The sequence below is a fragment of the Chiloscyllium punctatum genome, chromosome 11, assembly GCF_047496795.1.
Source record: "Chiloscyllium punctatum isolate Juve2018m chromosome 11, sChiPun1.3, whole genome shotgun sequence".
Taxonomy (NCBI): Eukaryota; Metazoa; Chordata; class Chondrichthyes; order Orectolobiformes; family Hemiscylliidae; genus Chiloscyllium; species Chiloscyllium punctatum.
In genome coordinates, this window is record NC_092749.1 from 81,309,845 (window position 1) to 81,334,462 (window position 24,618).

At 43.9% G+C, this 24,618-nt stretch overlaps 1 protein-coding gene across 9 annotated transcripts in view; it reads right to left on the reverse strand.

Annotated features, from left to right (window-relative positions):
* dop1a (DOP1 leucine zipper like protein A) overlaps positions 1 to 24,618 on the reverse strand; it is a 344,210-nt gene that overhangs the window by 121,364 nt on the left and 198,228 nt on the right. For all 9 annotated transcript variants that reach the window (XM_072581124.1, XM_072581119.1, XM_072581125.1 and 6 more), the window contains 2 exons: positions 22,722 to 22,981; positions 19,979 to 22,010 (listed from right to left, as the gene is read on the reverse strand). In XM_072581124.1, the coding sequence (XP_072437225.1) occupies positions 19,979 to 22,010; positions 22,722 to 22,981 (2,292 nt within the window). The remainder of the gene's footprint in view (positions 1 to 19,978; positions 22,011 to 22,721; positions 22,982 to 24,618) is intronic.

Consider the following 24,618-nt stretch of genomic DNA (forward strand, 5'->3'; position numbering starts at 1 on the left):
ATTTTTAGTTAGTGACGAGTTGAAGGGTTATGGACAGCGGGCAGGAAAATGGAATTGAGGCAGAGATAAGATCAGTCATGATCATATCAAATAGTTGGACAGGCTTGAGGGACTGAATATCCTATTTTATCTTTTAGTTTTTTTCTGAATTTCAAGTGATTTTTCACACACTTCTTCAACTTGCACGTCACTGTGTTGAAAACAAGCTTCGGAACTTTTCTTCACTAACTAATTCTTCCCAGAACTTCATTATTTTGGAGATTCTCATCTGTCAAATTTCTTCATCTGCTGTGAGATGACCTAACTTTCCATGCAACAACAGCTGGCACAAAGCCATGAACTAAGATTCAATGATGGGAAGCCCAAAATTTGGAAACAGAAGGCCATCATCAAACAAGATGATCACGTGGTTTATGATCACAACTCTTAAGAAATTAAAAATCTAATTTCATTGATTAGAAGTTTGCAAGTAGCACCAAAATTGGATGTGTAGTGGACAGTGGAGGTTACTTCAGGACCTAGATCAAATAGCTGAGGAGTGGCAGATGGAGTTTGATTTAGATAAATGTGAGGTGCTACATTTTGGAAAAGCAAATCAGGGCAGCACTTATACCATTAATGGCAAGGTCCTGGTGAGTTTTGCTGAATGAAGCAGGTTCATAATTCCTTGAAAGTAGAATCGCAGGTAGATAGGATAGTGAAGGCAGCATTTGGTATGCTTTCCTTTATTGGTCAAAGCATTGAGTATAAGAGTTGGAAGGTCATGTTACGGCTGTACAAGACATTGGTTGGGCCACTTGTGGAATACTATATGCAATTCTGGTCTCCCTCCTATCAGAAAGATGTCCAAAAAGGATTTACAAGGGTGTTGCCAGGGTTGGAGGGTTTGAGCTATAGGACGAAGGGGAGGGGGTGGTGGAGTTACCAGGGGTAACCAATGGAGCACAGGTCTCTGGTGCAGAATCTGTCTCTGTTGGTCAGAGGGGAAGGGGGGGGACCAGGAGCACAGCTTTAGTCATTGAGGATTCCATAGTTAGGCAGTCAGGTAGGAGGTTTTGTGGGAATGAGAGAGACTCACAATTAGTCGGTTGCCTCCCAGATGTCTCTGATTGCGTTTTGAAATCCTTGAGGGGGAGAGGTAGCAGCCCCAAGTCATGGTCCACATAGGCACCAACGACATAGGTGAAGAAAGGTGAGGATCTAAAGCAGAAATTCATGGAGCTAGGATGGAAGCTTAGAACTAGAACAAATAGAGTTGTTACCTCTGGTTTGTCGCCCATGCCACGTGCGAGTGAAGAAAGGAACAGGGAGACAGGGGAGCTGAACCTGTGACTGCAGGGATGGTACAGGGTGGAGGGTTTTGGATTCTTGGATAGTTGGAGCTCTTTCCGGGGAAGCAGGGACTTCTCCAAAAAGATGATTTTCACCTGAACCAGAGGGGTATCAATATCCTGGGGTGAAATTTGCTAATGCTCTTCGGTAGGTTGGGGGTGGGTGGGGGGCAGAAGAGTGAGCATTAAACTAATGCAGAAGGGGGATGGGAACCAAAATTGTAGTTCCAGTGTACAGGAGGTTGAAGGTCGTGAGGTCAGGGATAGGATTACAAGGTTGCAAGAGGATACCGGCAAGGGGACATAAATTTAAGGTGAAGGGTGGAAGGTATAGGGGAGATGTCAGGGGTGGGTTCTTTACCCAGAGAGTGGTGGGGGAATGCGCTGCCCGTGGGAGTGGTAGAGTCAGAATCATTGGCGACCTTTAAGAGGCATTTGGATAGGTACATGGATGGGTGCTTAATCTAGGTTAGAAGTTCGGCACAACATCGTGGGCCGAAGGGCCTGTTCTGTGCTGTATTGTTCTATGTTCTAATCAGGATATTGGTTTGAAGAGTATGTACTTCAATGCCAGAAGCATCGGAATGAGGTGGGTGAACTTGCAGCAGGAGTTGATACTAGGGATTTCGATGTTGCGGCCATCTCAGAGACACGGCAAGAGGGGGGATAGGAATGGTTGTTGCAGATTCTGGGATTTAGATGTTTCAGTAAGAACAGAGGAGATGGTAAAAAGTGGGGGGTATGGGTATGGCATTGTTAATCAAGGGTAATATTATTACAGCTGAGATAACATTTGAGGACTCATCCACTGAGATAGTTTAGGCTGAAGATAGAAATAGGAAAGGAGAGATCACCCTGTTGGGAATTTTTTATAGGCTTCCGAATTGTTCCAGAGATGTAGAGGAAAGGATAGCAGATGGAGGTCGGAGGGTGGGTGGGGGCAGTGCTGGACAGGGTTGGGGGACGGGCGGAGGGAGGTGTTGGGAGGTTGGGCAGGGGGCGGTGTTGAACGTATTTTGGGGGGGCGGTGTTGAACGTATTTTGGGGGGGCGGGGGTGTTGGACAGGGTTTTGGGGCCGGCCGGGGACAGGGGCGGTGTTGAAAAAGGGGACGGTGTTGGAAGGGGTTTAGAGCAAGCGGAGAGCGAGGCATTGAATTGATTAACCAAATAATCAATTACCCAAACAAAATAGTGCCTGCCCATCTCGTTCGGATAATCGAGGTTCCTTCGTATATAAACGTATAATATACAAAGGAGGCAACAACTAAAACAGTGGAAAGCTGATATCTGTTGCCTGTGTAACCTGTGCCATGAAGGAACTTGAGAATGCTTTGATGGCCCTAAAGAATCATGTACGCATGAGGTGTTTCCAGCTACTTGAGCTCAAACTCGGGGTTTCTGAGCTTGAGAAGTGGGAGGTGTCACTGAGGGTACAGGTGGTGAAAAGTTTCCTGGATCATACATTGCAGGAATGGTCTCCCCACAGCCACAGGTAGTTCAGGAGGAGTGTAAGTGGAATGGTCATTTGACAGTTTAAAAGGAATGCAATGCAGGATTCCTCAGGGGAACTGGCAGCATTGTGCTGAGACTTAACAGAGTGATGACATCTCAAAAAGGTGCAGTTCAGAAACTGTCCAAGACATCAACAACAAAATTGTTACAGAAGCACAAAGTATCATTTTAAAAATATGTGGTAACAGGAATTTAGATTTGGAGAAGGAGCAAGACTGTCAAGATAAAGCAGGCTTGTGAGTTATTGGTAAATTACTGCTTCAGATTGTTGGAGCTTTGGAAACAGTTCTGGGTTTCCAAATTTCCCGGGTTATTTATGACTGTTCTAGCAGTCCACAATCTAACAGTACGTTAGAGATTAATTGGTTGATAGTGCCTTGGAGTGCTGAGTGTGACCAGTAAGAGTGTGCAATCACTGGGAGTTGAGCTAAGTATGGGAGTTTAGCTAAGTTGGGGAGGGAGGCATTGTTGTGTCTTGTTCTGGCCATTTTTGCAAGGGGCTGGTTTGTGTTTGAGGTGCTGCTTGTTACATCTAACAGAGGGCCTAGGTAAATACCAGGCCTCGTTTCTCCTTAAGTCCTCTAGTTAATAAAGGGGCAGAGATGGCAGTCAGTGCAATGATATGCTCTTCCTGTCAGATGTGGAGCAGTCAATTGCCCCTGGAGACACTAACTGCTGGAAGTGTCCATGGCTGCAGCTCATCTCAGATCACATGGATTGGCTGGAGCAGCAGTTGGAAACCTTGAGGAGCATACCAGAGGCAGACTGTGTGACAGGTTGTAAGTGGGAGCGCGGCCGAGGAAAAGCGAACCCGGGAGACGACAGCTAAGGTAAGACAGTTTGTTTCAAAATTACTTACCTGTAGCGGGCAGCGGAAGTGAGGTTGGAGCGCATAGCTGGGCGGGAAGGTAAGTGATTAGTATTTGAGTGGGTGTTCTAGACCCCAGGTCCTACTTTCGTAGGGCCTCCCTCCCACCCTCCTCCTCTAACCTAACTTTAAAGTCCACAGGTAAGTGACTCAGTGTTATTGACTCAGTATTCTTGTTTTTGGAGACAAAGTGTACAGTCATGGCAGCGCAGGCGGTGGAATGTTCCTCCTGCAGGATGTTTGAGGTAGGGGTGACCACCGATACTCCTGCCGACTTCGTCTGCAGGAAATGCAATCAGATCCTGATCCTCACCGAACGAGTTAGGGAACTGGAACTGGAGCTGGATGAACTGAGGATTATTCGAGAGGCTGAGAGGGTGATTGATAGAAGCTACAGGGACATAGTTACGCCGGAGAACAGAGGTAGCTGGGTAACAGTTAGAGGTGGGAAGGGAAAGAAGCAGGCAGTACAGGGTCCCCCTGTGGTCGTTCCACTAAAAAATAAGTATACAGCTTTGGAAACTGTTGGGGGGGACAGCCTTGCAGGTGTAAGCTGCAGTGAAGGGGTCTGTGGCTCTGAGACTCAGAAGGGAAAGGGGGAGAGGAGGAGAGCGCTAGTTATAGGGGACTCTCTAGTTAGAGGGACGGACAGGCGGTTCTGTGGACATGGGCGAGACTCTCGGATGGTTTGTTGCCTCCCGGGTGCTAGGGTCCGAGACGTCTCGGACCGTGTCTTCAGAATCCTTAAGGGGGAGGGTGTGCAGCCAGAAGTCGTGGTACACATTGGCACCAACGACATAGGTAGGAAGAGGGGTGGGGAGGTCATTCAAGAGCTCAAGGAGTTAGGCTGGAAGCTAAAAGCTAGGACAGACAGAGTCGTCATCTCTGGGTTGTTGCCGGTGCCACGTGACAGTGAGGCAAAGAATAGGGAGAGAGTGCAGTTGAACACGTGGCTGCAAGGATGGTGTAGGAGGGAGGGCTTCAGATATTTGGACAATTGGACTGCATTCTGGGGAAGGTGGGACCTGTATAAACAGGACGGGTTGCACCTGAACCAGAAGGGCACCAATACCCTGGGGGGTAGGTTTGCTAGCACTCTTCGGGGGGGGTTTAAACTAATTTGGCAGGGGGATGGGATCCGGACTTGTAGTCCAGCAAGTAAGCTAGCTGTGTGTCAGGATGTCCAAGACTGTAGGGAGGCTGTGGAGAAGGTAGCACTGACAGGGACTACTTGCGGACACAGAGATGGGCTCAAGTGCGTATACTTCAACGCAAGGAGTATCAGAAATAAGGTGGGTGAACTTAAGGCGTGGATCGGTACCTGGGACTACGATGTTGTGGCCATCACGGAAACATGGATAGATGAGGGACAGGAATGGCTGTTGGAGGTTCCTGGTTACAGATGTTTCAGTAAGATTAGGGAGGGTGGTAAAAAAGGAGGGGGGGTGGCATTGCTAATTAGTAATGGTATAACGGCTGCAGAAAGGAAGTTTTAGGGGGATCTGCCTCTGGAGGTAGTATGGGCTGAAGTCAGAAATAGGAAAGGTGCAGTCACCTTGTTGGGTGTTTATTATAGGCCCCCCAATAGCAGCAGAGATGTGGAGAAACAGATTGGGAAACAGATCTTGGAAAGGTGCAGAAGCCACAGGGTCGTAGTCATGGGCGACTTCAACTTCCCAAATATTGATTGGAAGCTCTTTAGATCAAGTAGATTGGATGGGGCGGTGTTTGTGCAGTGTGTCCAGGAAGCTTTTCTAACGCAGTATGTAGAGTGTCCAACCAGAGGGGAGGCCATATTGGATTTGGTACTCGGTAATGAACCGGGACAAGTGGCTTGTTAGTGGGTGAACATTTTGGTGATGGTGACCACAATTCTGTGACTTTCACCTTGGTTATGGAGAGAGATAGGTGCGCACAACAAGGTAGATTTTACAATTGTGGGAAGGGAAATTACGATGCTGTAAGACAGGATTTGAGGAGCATACGTTGGGAGCATAGGCTGTCAGGGAAGGATGTGGTGGAAATGTGGAACTTTTTCAAGGAGCAGATACAACGTGTCCTTGATATGTATGTACCTATCAGGCAGGAAAGAAATGGTCGTGTGAGGGAGCCTTGGTTGACGAGGGAGGTTGAATGTCTAGTAAAGAGGAAGAAGGAGGCTTACATAAGGTTGAGGAAACAGGGTTCAGACAGAGCAGTGGAGGGATACAGGATAGCCAGAAGGGACCTGAAGAAAGGGATTAGGAGAGCTAAGAGAGGGCATGAAAAATCCTTGGCGGATAGGATCAAGGATAACCCCAAGGCATTTTATGCGTATGTGAGAAACCTGAGAATGACGAGAACGAGGGTAGGTCCGATCAAGGACAGTAGTGGGAGACTGTGTATTGAGTTGGAAGAGATAGGAGAGGTCTTGAACAAGTACTTCTCTTCAGTATTTACGAACGAGAGGGACCGTAGTGTTGAAGAGGAGAGTGTGAAACGGACTGATAAGCTAGAAGAGATACCTGTTAGGAAGGAAGATGTGTTGGACATTTTGAACAACTTGAGGATAGACAAGTCCCCCGGGTCTGACGGGATATATCCTAGGATTATGTGGGAAGCAAGAGGGGAAATTGCAGTACCGTTGGCAATGATCTTCTCGTCTTCACTGGCAACGGGGGTGGTACCAGGGGACTGGACAGTAGCGAATGTTGTGCCCCTGTTCAAAAAAGGGAATAGGGATAACCCTGGGAATTACAGGCCAGTTAGTCTTACTTCTGTGGTAGGCAAAGTAATGGAAAGGGTACTGAGGGATAGGATTTACGAGTATCTGGAAAGACACTGCTTGATTAGGGACAGCCAGCACGGATTTGCGAAGGGTAGGTCTTGCCTTACAAGTCTTATTGAATTCTTCGAGGAGGTGACCAAGCATGTGGATGAGGGTAGAGCAGTGGATGTAGTGTACATGGATTTTAGTAAGGCATTTGATAAGGTTCCCCATGGTAGGCTTATGCGGAAAGTCAGGAGGCATGGGATAGAGGGAAATTTGGCCAATTGGATAGAAAACTGGCTAACCGGTCAAAGGCAGAGAGTGGTGGTAGATGGTAAATATTCAGCCTGGAGCCCAGTTACAAGTGGAGTTCCGCAGGGATCAGTTCTGGGTCCTCTGCTGTTTGTAATTTTTATTAATGACTTAGATGAGGGAGTCGAAGGGTGGGTCAGTAAATTTGCAGATGATACAAAGATAGGTGGAGTTGTGGACAGTGAGGAGGGCTGTTGTCGGCTGCAGAGGGACTTAGATATGATGCAGAGCTGTCTGAGGAGTGGCAGATGGAGTTCAACCCTGCCAAGTGTGAGGTTGTCCATTTTGGAAAAACAAATAAGAATGCGGAATACAGGGTTAATGGTAGGGTTCTTAGTCAGGTGGAGGAACAGAGGGATCTTGGGGTCTATGTACATAGATCTTTGAAGGTTGCCACTCAGGTGGATAGAGTTTGTAAGAAGGCCTATGGAGTATTATCGTTCATTAGCAGAGGGATTGAATTCAAGAGTCGTGAAGTGATGTTGCAGGACTTTGGTTAGGCCACAGTTGGAGTACTGTGTGCAGTTCTGGTCGCCTCACTTTAGGAAAGATGTGGAAGCTTTGGAGAGGGTGCAGAGAAGATTTACCAGGATGTTGCCTGGAATGGAGAGTCGGTCGTACGAGGATAGGTTGAGAGTTCTCGGCCTTTTCTCGTTGGAACGGCGAAGGATGAGGGGTGACTTGATAGAGGTTTATAAGATGATCAGAGGAATAGATAGAGTAGACAGTCAGAAACTTTTTCCCCGGGTACAACAGAGTGTTACAAGGGGACATAAATTTAAGGTGAAGGGTGGAAGGTATAGGGGAGATGTCAGGGGTGGGTTCTTTACCCAGAGAGTGGTGGGGGTATGGAATGCGCTGCCCGTGGGAGTGGTAGAGTCAGAATCATTGGCGACCTTTAAGCGGCATTTGGATAGGTACATGGATGGGTGCTTAATCTAGGTTAGAAGTTCGGCACAACATCGTGGGCCGAAGGGCCTGTTCTGTGCTGTATTGTTCTATGTTCTATGTTCTATCAGGGAGGTTGTCACACCACAAATACAGTCAGGTAGATGAGTGAGCACACCAGGAGTGGTAGGCAAATAGTGCAGGATTCTCCTGTGACTATCCCCCTTTCAAACATTCATATCATTTTTGGTTGGGAGAGACAGTCTCCAAGGGGAAAAAAGTAGCAACAGCCAGGTCTTTGGCACTATGACCTGCCATATCCTGCTTTACAGCAAAGCCACCATTCAAGCGAGCATTGTGATGGGGGGGGGGGGCTCTTTTGTCTGAGGTACACACAGGTGTTTCAGGATGGTGTATTGTCTTTCTGGTGCCAGGGTCTCAGAGTGGTTGCAGCAAGTTCTCAAAGGGAAGCAAGAGCAGCCAGAGGTTGTTAGAATCATTGGTACCAATGACATGGGAAGAAAGAGGGATGAAGTCCTGCAGAGTGAATATAGCGAGTTAGGCAGGAGGTTAAAAAGAGGACCTCAAGGGTAGTAATCACTCGATTACTCCCAGTGCCACACGCTGGTGAGAGTAGGAATAGGAGGTTCGGACAGATGAATGTGTGGCTGAGGAGCTGGTGCAGGAGGCACGGATTCAGATTCTTGGATCACTGGGAATTTCTTCTGGGGCAAAAATTTCATAGAATAGAAAAGAATCTGAAATGGTGTGTGGAAAGAGGCCTTTTGGCCCAGCAGGCCCACACCGATCCTCCAAAGACTATTGCACCCAGACTCAGTCCTCTACCCTATTACTCTACCTTTACCCCTGACTAAAGCACTAAACCCACACACCCCTCAACACTGTTAGCAATTTAGCATGGTCAATTCACCTAACCTGCACATTTTTGGATTGTGGGAGGAAAACAGAGCACCCGGAGGAAGCCCACACAGACACAGGGAGAATGCGTAGACGCTGGAGATCAGAGTAGAGTGTGTGGTTCTGGAAAAGCAGGTCAGGCAGCATCTGAATTACATTAAGCTTCAATCTGCAATTTGAGAGGGAGAAGGTACAGTTGGAAGTGACAGTACTTCTGTTGAATAAAGGGAGGAGCTGGCCAAAGTTCAATGGTGCAATACCTTAGCAGGGATGACCGTGGAGGAACAATGGCGGATATTTCTTTGTATAATGCAGAAGTTGCAGGATCAGTTCATTCCAAAAAGGAAGAAAGATTCCAGGAGGAGGCATGGGCGGCCGTGGCTGACGAGGGAAGTTAAGAAACACAAAGTTAAAAGAGAAAAAGTATAACATAGCAAAGATAAATGGGAAAACTGAGGACTGGGAAGCTTTTAAAGAACAACAGAGGATTACTAAGAAGGAAATACGCAGAGGAAAAATGAGGTACGAAGGTAAACTGGCCAATAATATAAAGGAGGATAGTAAAAGCTTTTTTAGTTATGTGCAAGGCAAAAAAATGGTTAGAACTAAAATTGGGCCCTTGAAGACAGAAACAGGGGAATATATTACGGGGAACAAAGAAATGGCAGAAGAATTAAAAGGGTACTTCAGATCTGTGTTCACTGGGAAGACACAAGCAATCTCCCTGAGGTAATAGTGGCTGAAGGACCTGAACTTACGGGAATTTATATTTGCCAGGATTTGGTGTTGGAGACTGTTAGGTCTGAAGGCTGATAAGTCTCCGGGGCCTGATGGTCTACATCCCAGGGTACTGAAGGAGGTGGCTCGGGAAATCGTGGATGCGTGGGTGATTATTTTCCAGAGTTCGATAGATTTGGGGTCGGTTCCTGAGGATTGGAGGGTGGCTAATGTTATACCACTTTTTAAGAAAGGTGGGAGAGAGAAAGCAGGAAATTATAGACCAGTTAGTCTGACCTTAGTGGTGGGAAAGATGCTGGAGTCTATTATAAAGGATGAAATTACAGCACATCTGGATAGTAGTAACAGGATAGGACAGAGTCAGCATGGATTTATGAAGGGGAAATCATACTTGACTAATCTTCTTGAATTTTTTGAGGATGTAACTCTGAAGATGGATGAGGGAGATCCAGTAGATGTAGTGTACCTGGACTTTCAAAAAGCTTTTGATAAAGTCCCACACAGGAGGTTAATGAGTAAAATTAGGGCGCATGGTATTGGGGGCAAAGTACTAGATTGGATTGAAAATTGGTTGGCTGATAGGAAACAAAGGGTAGTGATAAACGGCTCCATTTCGGAATGGCAGGCAGTGACCAGTGGGGTACCGCAGGGATCCGTGCTGGGACCGCAGCTTTTTACAATATATGTTAATGATATAGAAGATCGTATCAGCAATAACATTAGCAAATTTGCTGATGATACAAAGCTGGGTGGCAGGGTGAAATGTGATGAGGATGTTAGGAGATTACAGGGTGACCTGGACAAGTTAGGTGAGCAGTCAGATGCATGGCAGATGCAGTTTAATGTGGATAAATGTATAGTTATCCACTTTGGTGGCAAGATCAGGAAGGCAGATTACTACCTCAATGGAATCCATTTAGGTAAAGGGGTAGTACAGAGAGATCTGGGTGTTCTTGTACACCAGTCAATGAAGGCAAGCATGCAGGTACAGCAGGTAGTGAAGGCGGCTAATAACATGCTGGCTTTCACAACAAGAGGAATTGAGTATAGAAGCAAAGAGGTGCTTCTGCAGCTGTACAGGGCCCTGGTGAGACCACATCTGGAGTACTGTGTGCAGTTCTAGTCTCCAAATTTGAGGAAAGACATCCTGGCTATTGAGGGAGTGCAGCATAGGTTCACGAGGTCAATTCCTGGAACGGCGGAATTACCTTACACTGAAAGACTGAAGCGACTGGGCTTGTATACCCTTGAGTTTAGAAAAATGAGAGGGGATCTGATTGAGACATATAAGATTATTAAAGGATTGGACACTCTGGAGGCAGGAAACATGTTTCCGCTGATGGGTGAGTGCCGAACCAGAGGACACAGCTTAAAAATACGGGGTAGACCATTTAGGACAGAGATGAGGAGAAACTTCTTCACCCAGAGAGGGGTGGCTGTGTGGAATGCTCTGCCCCAGAGGGCAGTGGCGGCCCAGTCTCTGGATTCATTTAAGAAAGAGTTGGATAGAGCTCTCAAAGATAGTGGAATCAAGGGTTATGGAGATAAGGCAATAAGAGGATACTGATTAGGAATGATCAGCCATGATCATATTGAATGGCGGTACAGGCTCGAAGGGCTGAATGGCCTACTCCTGCACCTATTGTCTATTGAAGAGCTTCATCAGGAGGGACTTGTGTCCGAAACGGCGCAAAGGTCCTGTACTGCTCTGTAATGTTCTATGTTCGAACTGGATAACAGGTACATGTAATTTATTGCCATACTCCTTTTTACCACAGTACTAACAGACGTCATATTGCATCAAAAGATAAGCTTCGAAACAAGGTGCAATGTTCAGTGCCTTTCCCTCTGAAATCCCACATTAGACAACAGTCTTGGTTTCATTAGTGTAACTTATTTCCAACTTTAGTGAGTATGGAAACAGGCCCTTCGGCCCAACAAGTCCTCATCGACCCTCTGAAGAGGAACCCATCAAGACTCACTAAACCACTGACTAATGCACCTAACACTATGGACAATTTAGCATGGCCAATTCACCTGACCTGCATATCTTTAGATTGTGAGAGAAAACCGGAGGACTCAGAGGAAACCCATGAAGACACGGGGAGAATGTGTAAACTCCACACAGACAGTCGCCTGAGGCAGGAATCAAATCTCGGTCCCTAATGCTGTGAGGCACCAGTGCTAATCACTGAGCCAATGTGCCACTCAAATGTAGCAGTAGAGTTGGGTTTGGCAGATCCTCCATTGGACAAGTATCTCTCATCCAATGGAGGATCTGCCAAACCCAGCTCCACTGCAGCATTTACTATCTCCAGGCCTGCAGAACCCAAAGTCTACTGCTCCATGTCTCCACTCCCAGTCTATGACAAAGTTAAGCTCCACCAAATGGCCAGCAGTAAATCATCTCTTTATGTGCTTAATCTCTTAATCCCAGTAGGATGAGTTCAACTACTCTGAGCCTATCTCTGGACTAGTCAGGCAGAGATTTTCTGTTCTGACTTTGGCAGACCTGGGAGGGTAGTTATGATAAGGAATCTCAACCTTTAAAAAGTACTTGGATGAGCGCGTGAAGTGTCATAACATTCAAGGTTATGGGCTCAGCGTAGGCAAGTGGGAATGGTGTATTAGGTGCATAATTTAGTGGTACAGATTCCATGCGCTGAAGGGTCTCTTCTGTACTGTTTCATTCTATGATCAAAGGGAGGTAAAGATTGTACAGTTTAGTATCAAGTTCCAATGGAATTGAATTGGCTGGGGCATTATCCTCATAAAAGGAAATTTCAGAAAGATGCCCAGATAGAGTTGATTTGACTTCCAAGCACACAGACTCAGGTTAACCTAAACTACAAATCTCATACCTTGTAGTTGCTTCACATTTTTGTCGTAAACTCATTTCCAAGCTTTGTCTTAATCTCATCAAACGCTGAAGGAGGTTTCTCTGCCTATGACTTACTGCACCCTGGCTCTGCTACTTCAACCTCTCCCAGGCCTGCTGAACCCTCGCTATGTTCCATCCTCTCCCCTGTGCTGGTACTCAGTTCTGCTGATTCCTCCTCTGTGGACTTGCTGAGCCCTGGCTCCTCCTCCCAGGCCTGCTGAACCACAGCTCTGCTTGGTAATCAATGGGACGCAGAGATCGAAAGCAATTTACAGGGTGGAACTCCATTATTTAAAAGTCAGAATTCTTATCCCTGTAGGAAGGCAAACTCTCTAATGTTAATTTGGTGATTTCTATCAATGTCTCTAAGATCTTTGTCTCTCACAAACCGAGCGTCTACCTTCCCCACACTCCATCATTCACTGATTACATTAGCGATTACCTGGGTAACTGAGTAAAAAGACTATTTCCTCCCATCAAGTTTGTTTATAATAGAATCCCTACTATACTGAAAGAGGTTATTTGGTTCATTGAGTCTGCACTAATCCTCTGAAGAGCATCCCACCCAGACCACCCCTGACCCTACCTTCATAACCCTGCATTTATTATGGCTAATCCATCTAAACTACATGTCTTGCCAATACCTCTAACCTGCACACCTTTGGACCATGAGAGAAAATTTGAGCATCTGGCAGAATCCCACACAAGCAAAGAGAGAACATACAAACTCTACACAGTCACCCAAGGCTGCAGCTGAACCCAGGTCTCTGACACTGTGAGGCAGCAGTGCTAACCACTGTGCCATGTGCCACCCTGCAAGGGTTACGGTCTGCAAAGTGCACACTGCAGTTGAATTGCAGATTTACACTCTGATTTGAGTTTAGATTAGATTAGATTAGATTAGATTAGATTCCCTACAGTGCAGAAACAGGCCCTTTGGCCCAACCAGTCCACACTGACCCATTTCCCTCTGGCTAATGCATCTAGTACTATGGGCAATTTAGCATGGCCAATTCACCTAACCTGCATATCTTTGGATTGTGGTAGGAAATCGGAGCACCCGGAGAAAACCCACGCAGACATGGGGAAAATGTGCAAACTTCACACAGTCGCTCGAGGCTGGAATCGAACCTGGGACCCTGGTGCTGTGAGGCATCAGTCCTAACCACTGAGCCACCATGCCGCACATCTAGAAAATCTATACAGACATTTTAAAACTCGTAAACCTTATTAATCAATTGCACAGTATAATTGTAATTTTCTAACAACTATAATGCAAGCTTTACCAAATGCAGAACATAAGTTATGCAACATGAATACAAATAAGGAGAAGTCCGTCCCCAGCTCCTTCACCATTCAATAACTTGGAGATAGCAAGGACTGCAGATTGTGGAGGTCAGAGTCGATAAAATATGGAGCTGGAAAGGCACAGCAGGTCAGGCTGCATCAGGGGTGCAGGAAGTTGACGTTTTGGGTTCGGACCCTTCATGAGGACTTTACTGCTCTGCCGCACCATTCAATAAGATTGATTTGATTCTTCTACATTCCTACTGATCATCAAGTAACTTACACTTGTTTAATTCTATTTACATCTGCCTTAAAGATACTCAGACTCTGCTTCCACCCCTTTTCAGAAAATAATTCGCAACCACTTGAGAGAAATAATTTCCCCTTATCTCGGCCTTAAATGAGTGAGTCCTTACTTTTACACAGTGACTCCTAGTTCTAGATTCTTCCACAAGAGGAAACATTATTTTCACAGTCACTTTATCACAACACCTGAGGATCTTAAATGTTTCAATGAAGTCATCTCTTAATCAATGAATATACACCCAATGACAACCATGAGACCTTTGCATGAGACAACCTGTTATTCCAGGTATTAGCCTTGTAAATCTTCTCTGAAAAATGAGAAATGAAGGTTGAAGGCTGTAAAGAATATTTACTATTTGGGTAAATCATATGAAAGATTAATATCTCTCTTACTTACCCAACACCACATTGCTACATAAGCTTACTGGTTAGCAAGGTCAGATCTCATGAAATACAGGGAGAACTAGGCATTTGGATACAGAACTGTCTCAAAGGTAGAAGACAGCTGGTGGTGGAAGGATGTTTTTCACTGTAGGCCTGTAACCGGTGGAGTGCCAAAAGTATCTGTGCTGGATCGATTACTTTTCATCATTTATATAATGATTTGGATGTAAACACAGGAGGCATAGTTAGTAAATTTGCAGATGACACCAAAATTGGAGGTGTAGTGGACAGCAAAGAAGGTTACCTCAGATTACAAAGGGACATTGATCAGATGGGCCAAGGGCTGAAGAGTGGCAGGTGGAGCTTAATTTAGATAAATGAGAGGTGCTGCATTTTGGGAAGGCAAATCTTGGCAGGACTTACACACTTCATGGTAAGGTCCTAGGGAGTGTTGCTGAACAAAGTGACCTTGGAGTGCATGTTTATAACTCTTTGAAAGTAGAGTCGCAGTAGGTAGGATTTTGAAGGCGGCGTTTGGTATGCTTTCCTTTACTGGTCAGAATATGGAGTATGGGATTTGGAAAGTCATGTTGCAGGATGTTGGTTAGGCCACTTTTAGGATATTGCATGTAACTCTGGTCTGTGAAATTTGAAAGGGTTCAGAAAAGATCCACAAGGATGTTGCCAGGGTTGGAGGATTTGAGCTATAGGGAGAGGTTGAATAGGCTGGGGCTGTTTTCCTTGGATCATCGGAGGCTGAGGCGTGACCTTATAGAGATTTATAAAATCATAAGGTGCATGGATAGGGTAAATAGGCAAAGTCTTTTCCCTGGGGTGGGAGAGTCCAGGTCTAGAGGGCATCAGTTTAGAGTGAGAGGTAAAAGATATAAAAGAGACCTAAGGGGCAACACCTTAGGTGGGCAGCACGGTGGCACAGTGGTTAGCACTGCTACATCACAGCACCACAGATTAGTGTTCAATTCCTACCTAATTCTCCCCGTGTCTGCGTGGGTTTGCTCCGGGTGCTCCGGTTTCCTCCCACAGTCCAAAGGTCAGGTGAATTGGCCATGCTAAATTGCCCATAGTGTTAGGTAAAGGGGCAAATGTAGGGGAATGGGTGGGTTACGCTTCGGTGGGTCGGTGTGGACTTGTTGGGCCGAAGGGCCTGTTTCCACACTGTAAGTAATCTAATTTTAAAAAACCTTTTCACGCAGAGGGTGGTGCGTGCATGGAATGAGCTGCCAGAGGAAGTGGAGGAGGCTGGTACAATAACATTTAAAAAGCATCTGCATAGGTTTATCAATAGAAAGGGTTTACAGGGATATGGGCCAAGTGCTAGCAAATGGTACTAGATTAGGTTGGGATATCTGGTTAGCATGCTGTACACTTCTATAATTCTAAACTGTTTAAATTTAAGCTTTTTTTAAACTCCAATAGCCAATTGGTAACAATGTAAACCTGAGGCAGTTTGTACTCAGTCTGGATTTATTCATTGTGAAACAATTCATATATATACCTCTTCACTCAATTTGCGTCCCATTAGTATCTCATGTATTTTTGAAGATTAATTAAATTAATTAATCAGGATATCTGGTCGGCATGGACGAGTTGGTCTGTTTCTATGCTGTACATCTCTATGACTCTAAGCTGTTTAAATTTAAGCCATTGTAAATAGTATAGTGGCTCAGTGGTTCGCACTGCTACATCACAGCACCACAGATCAGTGTTCGATTCCTACCTCAGGCAACTGTCTGTGTGGAGTTAGCACATTCTCCCCATGCCTGTGTTGGTTTCCTCTAGATGCTCCGGTTTCCCCCCCACAATTCAAAGATGTGCAGGTTAGGTGAATTGGCCATGCTAAATTGCCCGTAGTGTTAGGTGCATTACTCAGAGGTAAATATAGGGTGGTGGAATGGGTCTGGGTGGGTTACTCTTTGGAGGGTCAGTGTGGACTTGTTGGGCCAAAGGGACCGTTTCCATACTGAAGGGAATCTAATCTAATTCAAATTAAACCTGAAGAAATCAAATTAAACACTGGCAGTCACTTAAAGGAGTTCCAATACCAAATTAAATGTTTTTAAAAAATTAACTTAATTTGATCACTGATCACAAAAGGCGTCAACTTTTTTCGTGGACACTACATGCTCCCTTTCCAGGGCACTCAGATGCAGATGTAACTATGAAAGAGAGGTAGACAGCTGATCTCACAACTCCTTCCATGGTCTATTGCCTGGACCTGATGGTGGCCACCATGGCCAGGCTCAGGAGCAGACCCACAAGGACATCCACATCACCTTTCCCCCAAAGATCAGGAGTGTGTGGCTGTACTGCAAACAAAATCAATGAGCAGCTCCTTCAAGAAATGAAAGAAGGAACATAATCTGCTACAACCTGCATATACATGGAACACAGATTCCTCAAGGCTTCAAAAATTACAAATAGCACACTGTATGGAGAATTCATTCACTTTCTTATGAAATTCAACAATCTAACTATTTCATACCGCATTAACTGCAGATCCTGTGGAGAGGAGTGACTGGAGACATTTTTTAAAATTTTGTCATGGGATATGCGCATTGCCAGTTAGGCCAACACTGTTCCATAATCCTAACTGTGCTTGTACTGAGTGGCATGTTAGGCCATTTCAGAGAGCAGTTAGAAGTCAACTAAATAACAGTGGATCCTGAGTCACATGTAGGACAAAGCAGGTAAGGATGGCATATTTCCTTCCAGAGGCATCATATGTTAGGTTACACAGAACATAGAACAGAACAGCACAGGAACAGGCTGTTCAGCCCACCAAGTCTGTGCCAACCATGATGTCACTCTAAACTAATCCCATTTGCCTGCACATGGTCTGTGTCCCTCTATTCCCTACCTGTTCATGTGTTGGTCAAACGACTCTTAAACATTGCTATTGTATCTGCTGCCACCATCTTCCCGGCAGTGCATTCCAGTCACCTACCAATCTTGGGCAAAAAAAACCCACCTTGCGTATCTCCTTTAAACATTCTCCTCTCAGCTTGAAACTAAGACCCAAATTAAATATGGTAGAATTCTTTAGTTATGTAAGCCTAGCTCAGTAACACTAACATTAGTAATATTTAGAACTTCGAGAAAAACAACAAGAGTGCACCTTGTCAAAATGAGGTTGTTCAAAACAGTTTGAATGATGGGTAACCTGTGAAGAACAAAGCTACAAATTCATTTGGGAACAAGTAACAACATAACTGGGTACCATTGCCAACTCTCAAGCAAAAAAAGTGCGAAATTGCAGTACCGTTGGCAATGATCTTCTCGTCTTCACTGGCAACGGGGGTGGTACCAGGGGACTGGACAGTAGCGAATGTTGTGCCCCTGTTCAAAAAAGGGAATAGGGATAACCCTGGGAATTACAGGCCAGTTAGTCTTACTTCTGTGGTAGGCAAAGTAATGGAAAGGGTACTGAGGGATAGGATTTACGAGTATCTGGAAAGACACTGCTTGATTAGAGACAGCCAGCACGGATTTGCGAAGGGTAGGTCTTGCCTTACAAGTCTTATTGAATTCTTCGAGGAGGTGACCAAGCATGTGGATGAGGGTAGAGCAGTGGATGTAGTGTACATGGATTTTAGTAAGGCATTTGATAAGGTTCCCCATGGTAGGCTTATGCGGAAAGTCAGGAGGCATGGGATAGAGGGAAATTTGGCCAATTGGATAGAAAACTGGCTAACCGGTCAAAGGCAGAGAGTGGTGGTAGATGGTAAATATTCAGCCTGGAGCCCAGTTACAAGTGGAGTTCCGCAGGGATCAGTTCTGGGTCCTCTGCTGTTTGTAATTTTTATTAATGACTTAGATGAGGGAGTCGAAGGGTGGGTCAGTAAATTTGCAGATGATACAAAGATAGGTGGAGTTGTGGACAGTGAGGAGGGCTGTTGTCGGCTGCAGAGGGACTTAGATATGATGCAGAGCTGGGCTGAGGAGTGGCAGATGGAGTTCAACCCTGCCAAGTGTGAGGTTGTCCATTTTGGAAGAACAAATAAGAATGCGGAATACAGGGTTAATGGTAGGGTTCTTAGTCAGGTGGAGGAACAGAGGGATCTTGGGGTCTATGTACATAGATCTTTGAAGGTTGCCACTCAGGTGGATAGAGTTTGTAAGAAGGCCGATGGAGTATTATCGTTCATTAGCAGAGGGATTGAATTCAAGAGTCGTGAAGTGATATTGCAGCTGTACAGGACTTTGGTTAGGCCACAGTTGGAGTACTGTGTGCAGTTCTGGTCGCCTCACTTTAGGAAAGATGTGGAAGCTTTGGAGAGGGTGCAGAGAAGATTTACCAGGATGTTGCCTGGAATGGAGAGTAGGTCGTACGAGGATAGGCTGAGAGTTCTCGGCCTTTTCTCGTTGGAACGGCGAAGGATGAGGGGTGACTTGATAGAGGTTTATAAGATGATCAGAGGAATAGATAGAGTAGACAGTCAGAAACTTTTTCCCCGGTACAACAGAGTGTTACAAGGGGACATAAATTTAAGGTGAATGGTGGAAGGTATAGGGGAGATGTCAGGGGTGGGTTCTTTACCCAGAGAGTGGTGGGGGCATGGAATGCGCTGCCGGTGGGAGTGGTAGAGTCAGAATCATTGGCGACCTTTAAGCGGCATTTGGATAGGTACATGGATGGGTGCTTAATCTAGGATAGAAGTTCGGCACAACATCGTGGGCCGAAGGGCCTGTTCTGTGCTGTATTGTTCTATGTTCTATACGGGGGGAATGTGCAAACTCCATATGGACAGTTGCCCAAAGGTGAAATTGAACCCAGGTCTCTGGTACTGTGAGGCAGCAGTGGTAACCAGTGAGCTATTATGCTGCCAATTAATATTCAGCCATCAGAATTTTGCATGCCATTAAGTCTTTAGAAGATATGAAGTGGATAGCCAGCAAGAAGCACATTGGAATAGTAAAATCTAGAGGTAACAAAGGTTTGAAGGCTTCAACTGCAGCTGAACTGAGGGCAAATTCTAGAAATGTCACAGAGGTAGAAGTAGGTAGTCTGATGCTCATACAGATATATGAACAAAATCTGATTTCACTGTGAATTATAATACTCTGGTTGTCATCATCTGATTTAGAATCAGACTGTTGCCAGAGTGATCCACTCCTGTTCCTACATTTCCAGACTCTTTCTTGATTTTGAAGATTTCAGATCATAATCTATTTTTCCTCTCACAGCAATGCTGGTAACCATTAGTTATGTATTTGATCAATTCTGCATTCCACCCTATTCCTCCCTCACTATAACAACCATAGAAAATGCTGGTGACATTCAGCAGATCCGGCAGCATCCATTGAGGGAGAAGCAGTTAATGTTTCACATTCAATAGGAGTCTTCTTCAGAACCCTTCACCTTTGTTACCTTTTCCCTATCTCTACACTTGATTAAGACCTGCTACATTTATGATTGTTCTATTTCTGAGGCAAGGTTATAGACTCAAAATATTAGCTACTTTTCTCTCTCTGCCAATGCTGCCTTTGAGTATTTCCAGCCTTTTCAATTTAGATTACAAAATTTGACTGTCTTAACTAATAATTGTCTGATATTCTGTCCAACCAATTACGTTAATATATTGTGGAACATTGAGCTGGTGAATTAGATAAGTAAGCTTCATAAAACATCTATCTGCATTGGACAATTCTTTTTATTTATATGCTCAGCAGATGGCTTTCCTCGGAGCCCATTATGCTGGCTTTAGAGAGTGTGGAATGACGACTAAATCTGCTCAAAAGCAATTAAACATAGCAAAACAACAACACCTTTAACAGTACATACCTATTATTTGACATTCCGGACTCATATTTATATTGATGGATTAGATTGTCCAAATTTCGACAAAGTTGCAATGTCACAGCTGTTACCATCCTCCGAAGCACTTTCCCCATATATGGGAGAGTTGATGTTATCAGTCCAATCCACTGAGCATTCATTTTACAGGAAAAGGGTTGATTGAATGCCTTAAGTACAGCAGACATGAACATTCCCTGAGAAGTAATTGGTTGAGAGTGCAAATATTGTAACGAGGTCAATGACTGTTGTGCATTACTATTCTCTACATCAGAGGTGACAAACTCATATCCTGTCTCATTATCTTCAGATGTAAACATCACTTTATGCTCCAGGACAATCAGTCGCTGCACCAGCTTTAATAGCTGAGTCTGCAATGTGCTGCAATTGTCAATTTCATCCTCTGAAAAGTTGATGATACTGTCCTCAGATAAGCCTTCTTCAATGGTCATTACATTTTTCCCAGCAGTTCTCAGGTAGTGCCACTTCTGAGCACTGAAGACAGAAGAAAGTAAGCAGTGGAGGACTACCTTCTGAACTTTGCACTTCAGCAGCATATCAGAGATAAAGCTAGCAAAGCCTTTGGCTGAACTTTCAGTCACTTTTGCCAGCTCAGTAAAAAGTAAGGTTAGGATTCGGATACTCACAATTTGCAAATTTCGGTTTCCAGAAAGATCCTGTTGAGTCACTTTCACATGGGCGGGGTAGTAGCTTCTCATAAAGTACAAACAGAGAGAGATAATGATCTCTATGTACATTGAGCTACGAAAAGCATGGCTGGAATCGAGTGGAATGTGACTATAGAAGTCCCTACCCATGACAGAAATTCGGTGCCTGGCCATAAGATTCTGCAGTAGAGAAAGCTGAGGAGTATAGGTATTATTTACACTTGTGGTGGAAATGGCACTCACAAATCCTATTGGATTTGTTTTCAAGATAGATTCAACAGCAGACAGAGCATGTAAAGCCCTTGTGGAATCACACACTTGAAGATAGAGTAAAACATGCTGATATAAAGGATGGATATGAAATTTTGAAGTTTTCCAGATTCCTGGAGATCCAATATCACTCTCAATTTCAGAAATCTCGCCTTCACCACAGCTGTACCAGTTCTCCAGGTCCATGTTATCTCCAAAGGACACATTAGGTGGCTTCATTTTCTCATTCTGTGCCTTCTTTTTGTCATCTTCCTTCTTTTTGCTTATTTTTATTTTGGGTTTTGCTCCAGGTGGTATAGGAAGATCTTTGATGTCAAGCTCTCTATTAAATGGTTTCATTATCACTTTGCCAATTTGTCCTAAATGGTTACCAAGCGGGTTCATCTTTATCAATTGCATTTCTTCTGTAGAGAGACTGTATTGAGACAAAGGATCTTCAGGTACTGAAATAGTTAGTGAGGATTTGGGTCTACTTAGGCTTCCAAAAATGGTCCCAACATCAGCATCAGTTGAAGCAGACATACTTTCAGAACTGTTACACTTAATAGTTCCATTCAAGGAACTTTTAATACTCAGGCTTTTAGCTTCATTTTGAAAAGAACACTCAGCTGGTTGCAAGTTTTCACTTGATCCCAACATACTAGCTTCAGTCTGAGCTGAAGCCTGAGGTTCTGGAGATTCAAACTCACTATTTAGTCCATTTACAACACTGTTGATCAAATGTGAAACTACTTCTTGCACAATAACATCCACTGAACATTCTGACCAAATTTGTGCATTTCTGGTGGTTTTGGCACTTCCCATACTCAATGGTTCTGCCTCATAACTGCTGTTGTCTCCTGTTGAGGACTGGGAACAGCCAGATTCAGAACTATGAAGGATTTCTGCCTGTTGCTCCTGTAGATCGAAGTCTGACACTCCAAATGGTAATGTTTCACTACTTGTGCTCAGCATTGACAACCTGTCACTCAGAGGATTCACCGTAAAGCTGAAGTTCTCCATTTCTTCTGCACCTAAATGTTTGTTAATAGTTTCTTTAGAAGCTGGGTGTTTTCCAGGGTCAAAGGATAGGCGTCCAAAAACTATGGGATTAACAATATCAGAAAGAAAGTTAACTTTAAACAGCAATCTTCTTGAGTCAAGCTTCTTAATAAGCTCTAGTAGTAGCTGTTTGTTTAAAGACTAATTGTATCTTCAAACTTCATTGCCAAAAAACATGATTCCACCGAACAATTTTCATCCACTTTTCCCCCCAGAGATTTATCTTGTGATTTGAAAATCCAAAACACTGTTAATGAGAAATATGACTGAATTCTTACCATTTCCAGTAGATTAGATTTAAGTAATTAATTCAAATTATAATAATTAAGTGAAGATATCTACAAAACTCAACACCTCAAAGAAGCAAGAAATTACATAATCTTCAATTGTGAAGTGTGGGGTACCCAACTGGGGAATATTTTCAAACATTTGAAAGGATTACTTTTGCCTGCTGAATACTTTTTTATTCCAAAAAACTAGGATTCAACAAAAGAAACATATTCAAGTACATCATACTTTTGAGACAGACCAGAGCAGCTCAATTACAGGAAAACAGCAAACTTACCAGCATGATATGGATTCTAAAGAGATTTTAAACCAAATAGGGATTTAGTTTAGGTTACACCTCAGAATAGTTGAAATTTACACAGCATAGAAAAATCAATATAATGAAAAGTTGATAAAATAAAATTTACATTAGAACAATAAATGACTCTTTTTAAAAACAAAGCACTAATTGAAAGAATACGCACCATCTGTACCATTAATCCCTTGCATGTAAGCAATCGTATCTTCTTCAACAGGTGTATTCTTGGATTTACTTATGTGCCTCTCAATTTGCATTCGTTGAACAGAAATACGCTGGGTTTTTGGGTGGAGTAGCAACAGAAGCAGTGGCTCAAGGATCCTTGCAATATCATGTCTCTGAATACATTGGTTCAACCAGGACTGAGCCACTGAACAAATGGAGCCATCCATGCTACTCAGGCTATCGAGCATTATTAACAGAGACCTGAACAAAGCAAATTTAACTACAGAGTTAATACCTTTGAAATCCTTTTTAATCAACAGAAATCAAAAACAATTTTGAATCCATTTGCACATCATAGTTAGTTATCAGCTCTCATCAAACAGGAAGCTGTGATTAATTAGCAGGAAGAGAGGATTCCTCGTTGCTGGAAGGATGAAAGTAAAGACTACAAGTAACTGGCAAAAGAAGCAATGGTGACTTGGAAAAACTTTGGAGGCACAGTCAACTGAGGCTTTCAAAAGGGAACTGGATTGTTATCTGAAAAGAAACATTTGGCAGGCTATGGGGAAAAGCAACATAGTGGAAGCAGGGTAAACTGTTCTTTCAGAGGGCCTGCACATATACAATGGAACAAATGGTTACCTTCTGTGCTGTAACCAATGTATTATTTCAATGGCATGGATTTTGGGTCTGTGATAAATAAATCATGTTTACAGCTTTTGTGGGGTTTTACAGAAATTTCTGATAATCAGGAGTTTGGTACAGCACATCATCCTATGCAAGGGATCCCAATACCTGAGTGAATACAAAAAGCATCAGTGTGCCTCTTCAATCAGACTGAAGAATCTTCTGAGCCACACAGTGCCCAAACTAGGAATAATCATTTAAAGAATATAATTCATGGAAGATCCAAGAGTTTAAAACAGATGTGAGAGGATTCTAGAATCAAAACACCAAAGAATCTTTACTAGACTAATTAAAAAAAGCACAAGCTAAAGTAAATAAATAGTTAGTAATTACTTAATAATTCCAAACAATAAGCTTCTACCTTGCACTAAATCCAATAGACATATCCCAACATAATTTAGTTTACTATGAATTTCACATCGATGACCTTATAACATTCTCATATCCCTGTTATTCTGGGTTCATCTGCACTAGACAGGATTCGGGTTTATAACAAATCCATATTGGTTGAGAGGTGGTCAGGACTCAGAGGGGTGACTCTTAAAGGGCAACTGCCTAACCCTCACCTGCGTTCCCATATGGGGGCAAATGGAAGCCTTCCAAGTGAGCACGGAGATTGTTGCAGTCCTCAGAAAAATGGTATTGAGTAGTCACTTAATATTCTTAATTGCTGGTGAGTCAAAAAAGCTCCCAAAGGGGTATCACACTCAGCATTTAATTACTGAGCGTTTCGGACATTACATACATTGAGTCAAGCATCAAAAGACTAAACTATGGGTTTACAACAGTATTATTGTAAATCAATAGCACAAGGTGTGCTATTGATCCTTTTGTGATCACACATGGTGTTCAGATTCATTTTGACACATCACTGGTACATATGGAATTTGAAACTGGGCCTTCTGGCTGAGGGCAAGATACTCCCAAGATACCAGCTTTACAAAAAGAAAATCAATTTGTTCAGATATGTTATGACACATCGAGAGAAGACAGGACTTGAAGCCAAGCTTTCCAGGTCAGAAGAGGGATACTCAATCACAAGACCCCAATCCAAGAACCTATATCAATGATGTTCTGTATTCAGTCCACCAGAGTTTACTCCTCTAACATTGAATACACCATACTCTCTTCCACTTCTATCACCTGGAAATAGTAAGAACTGCAGATGCTGGAGATCAGAGTGGGTAAAGTGTGGAGCTAGAAAAAGCACA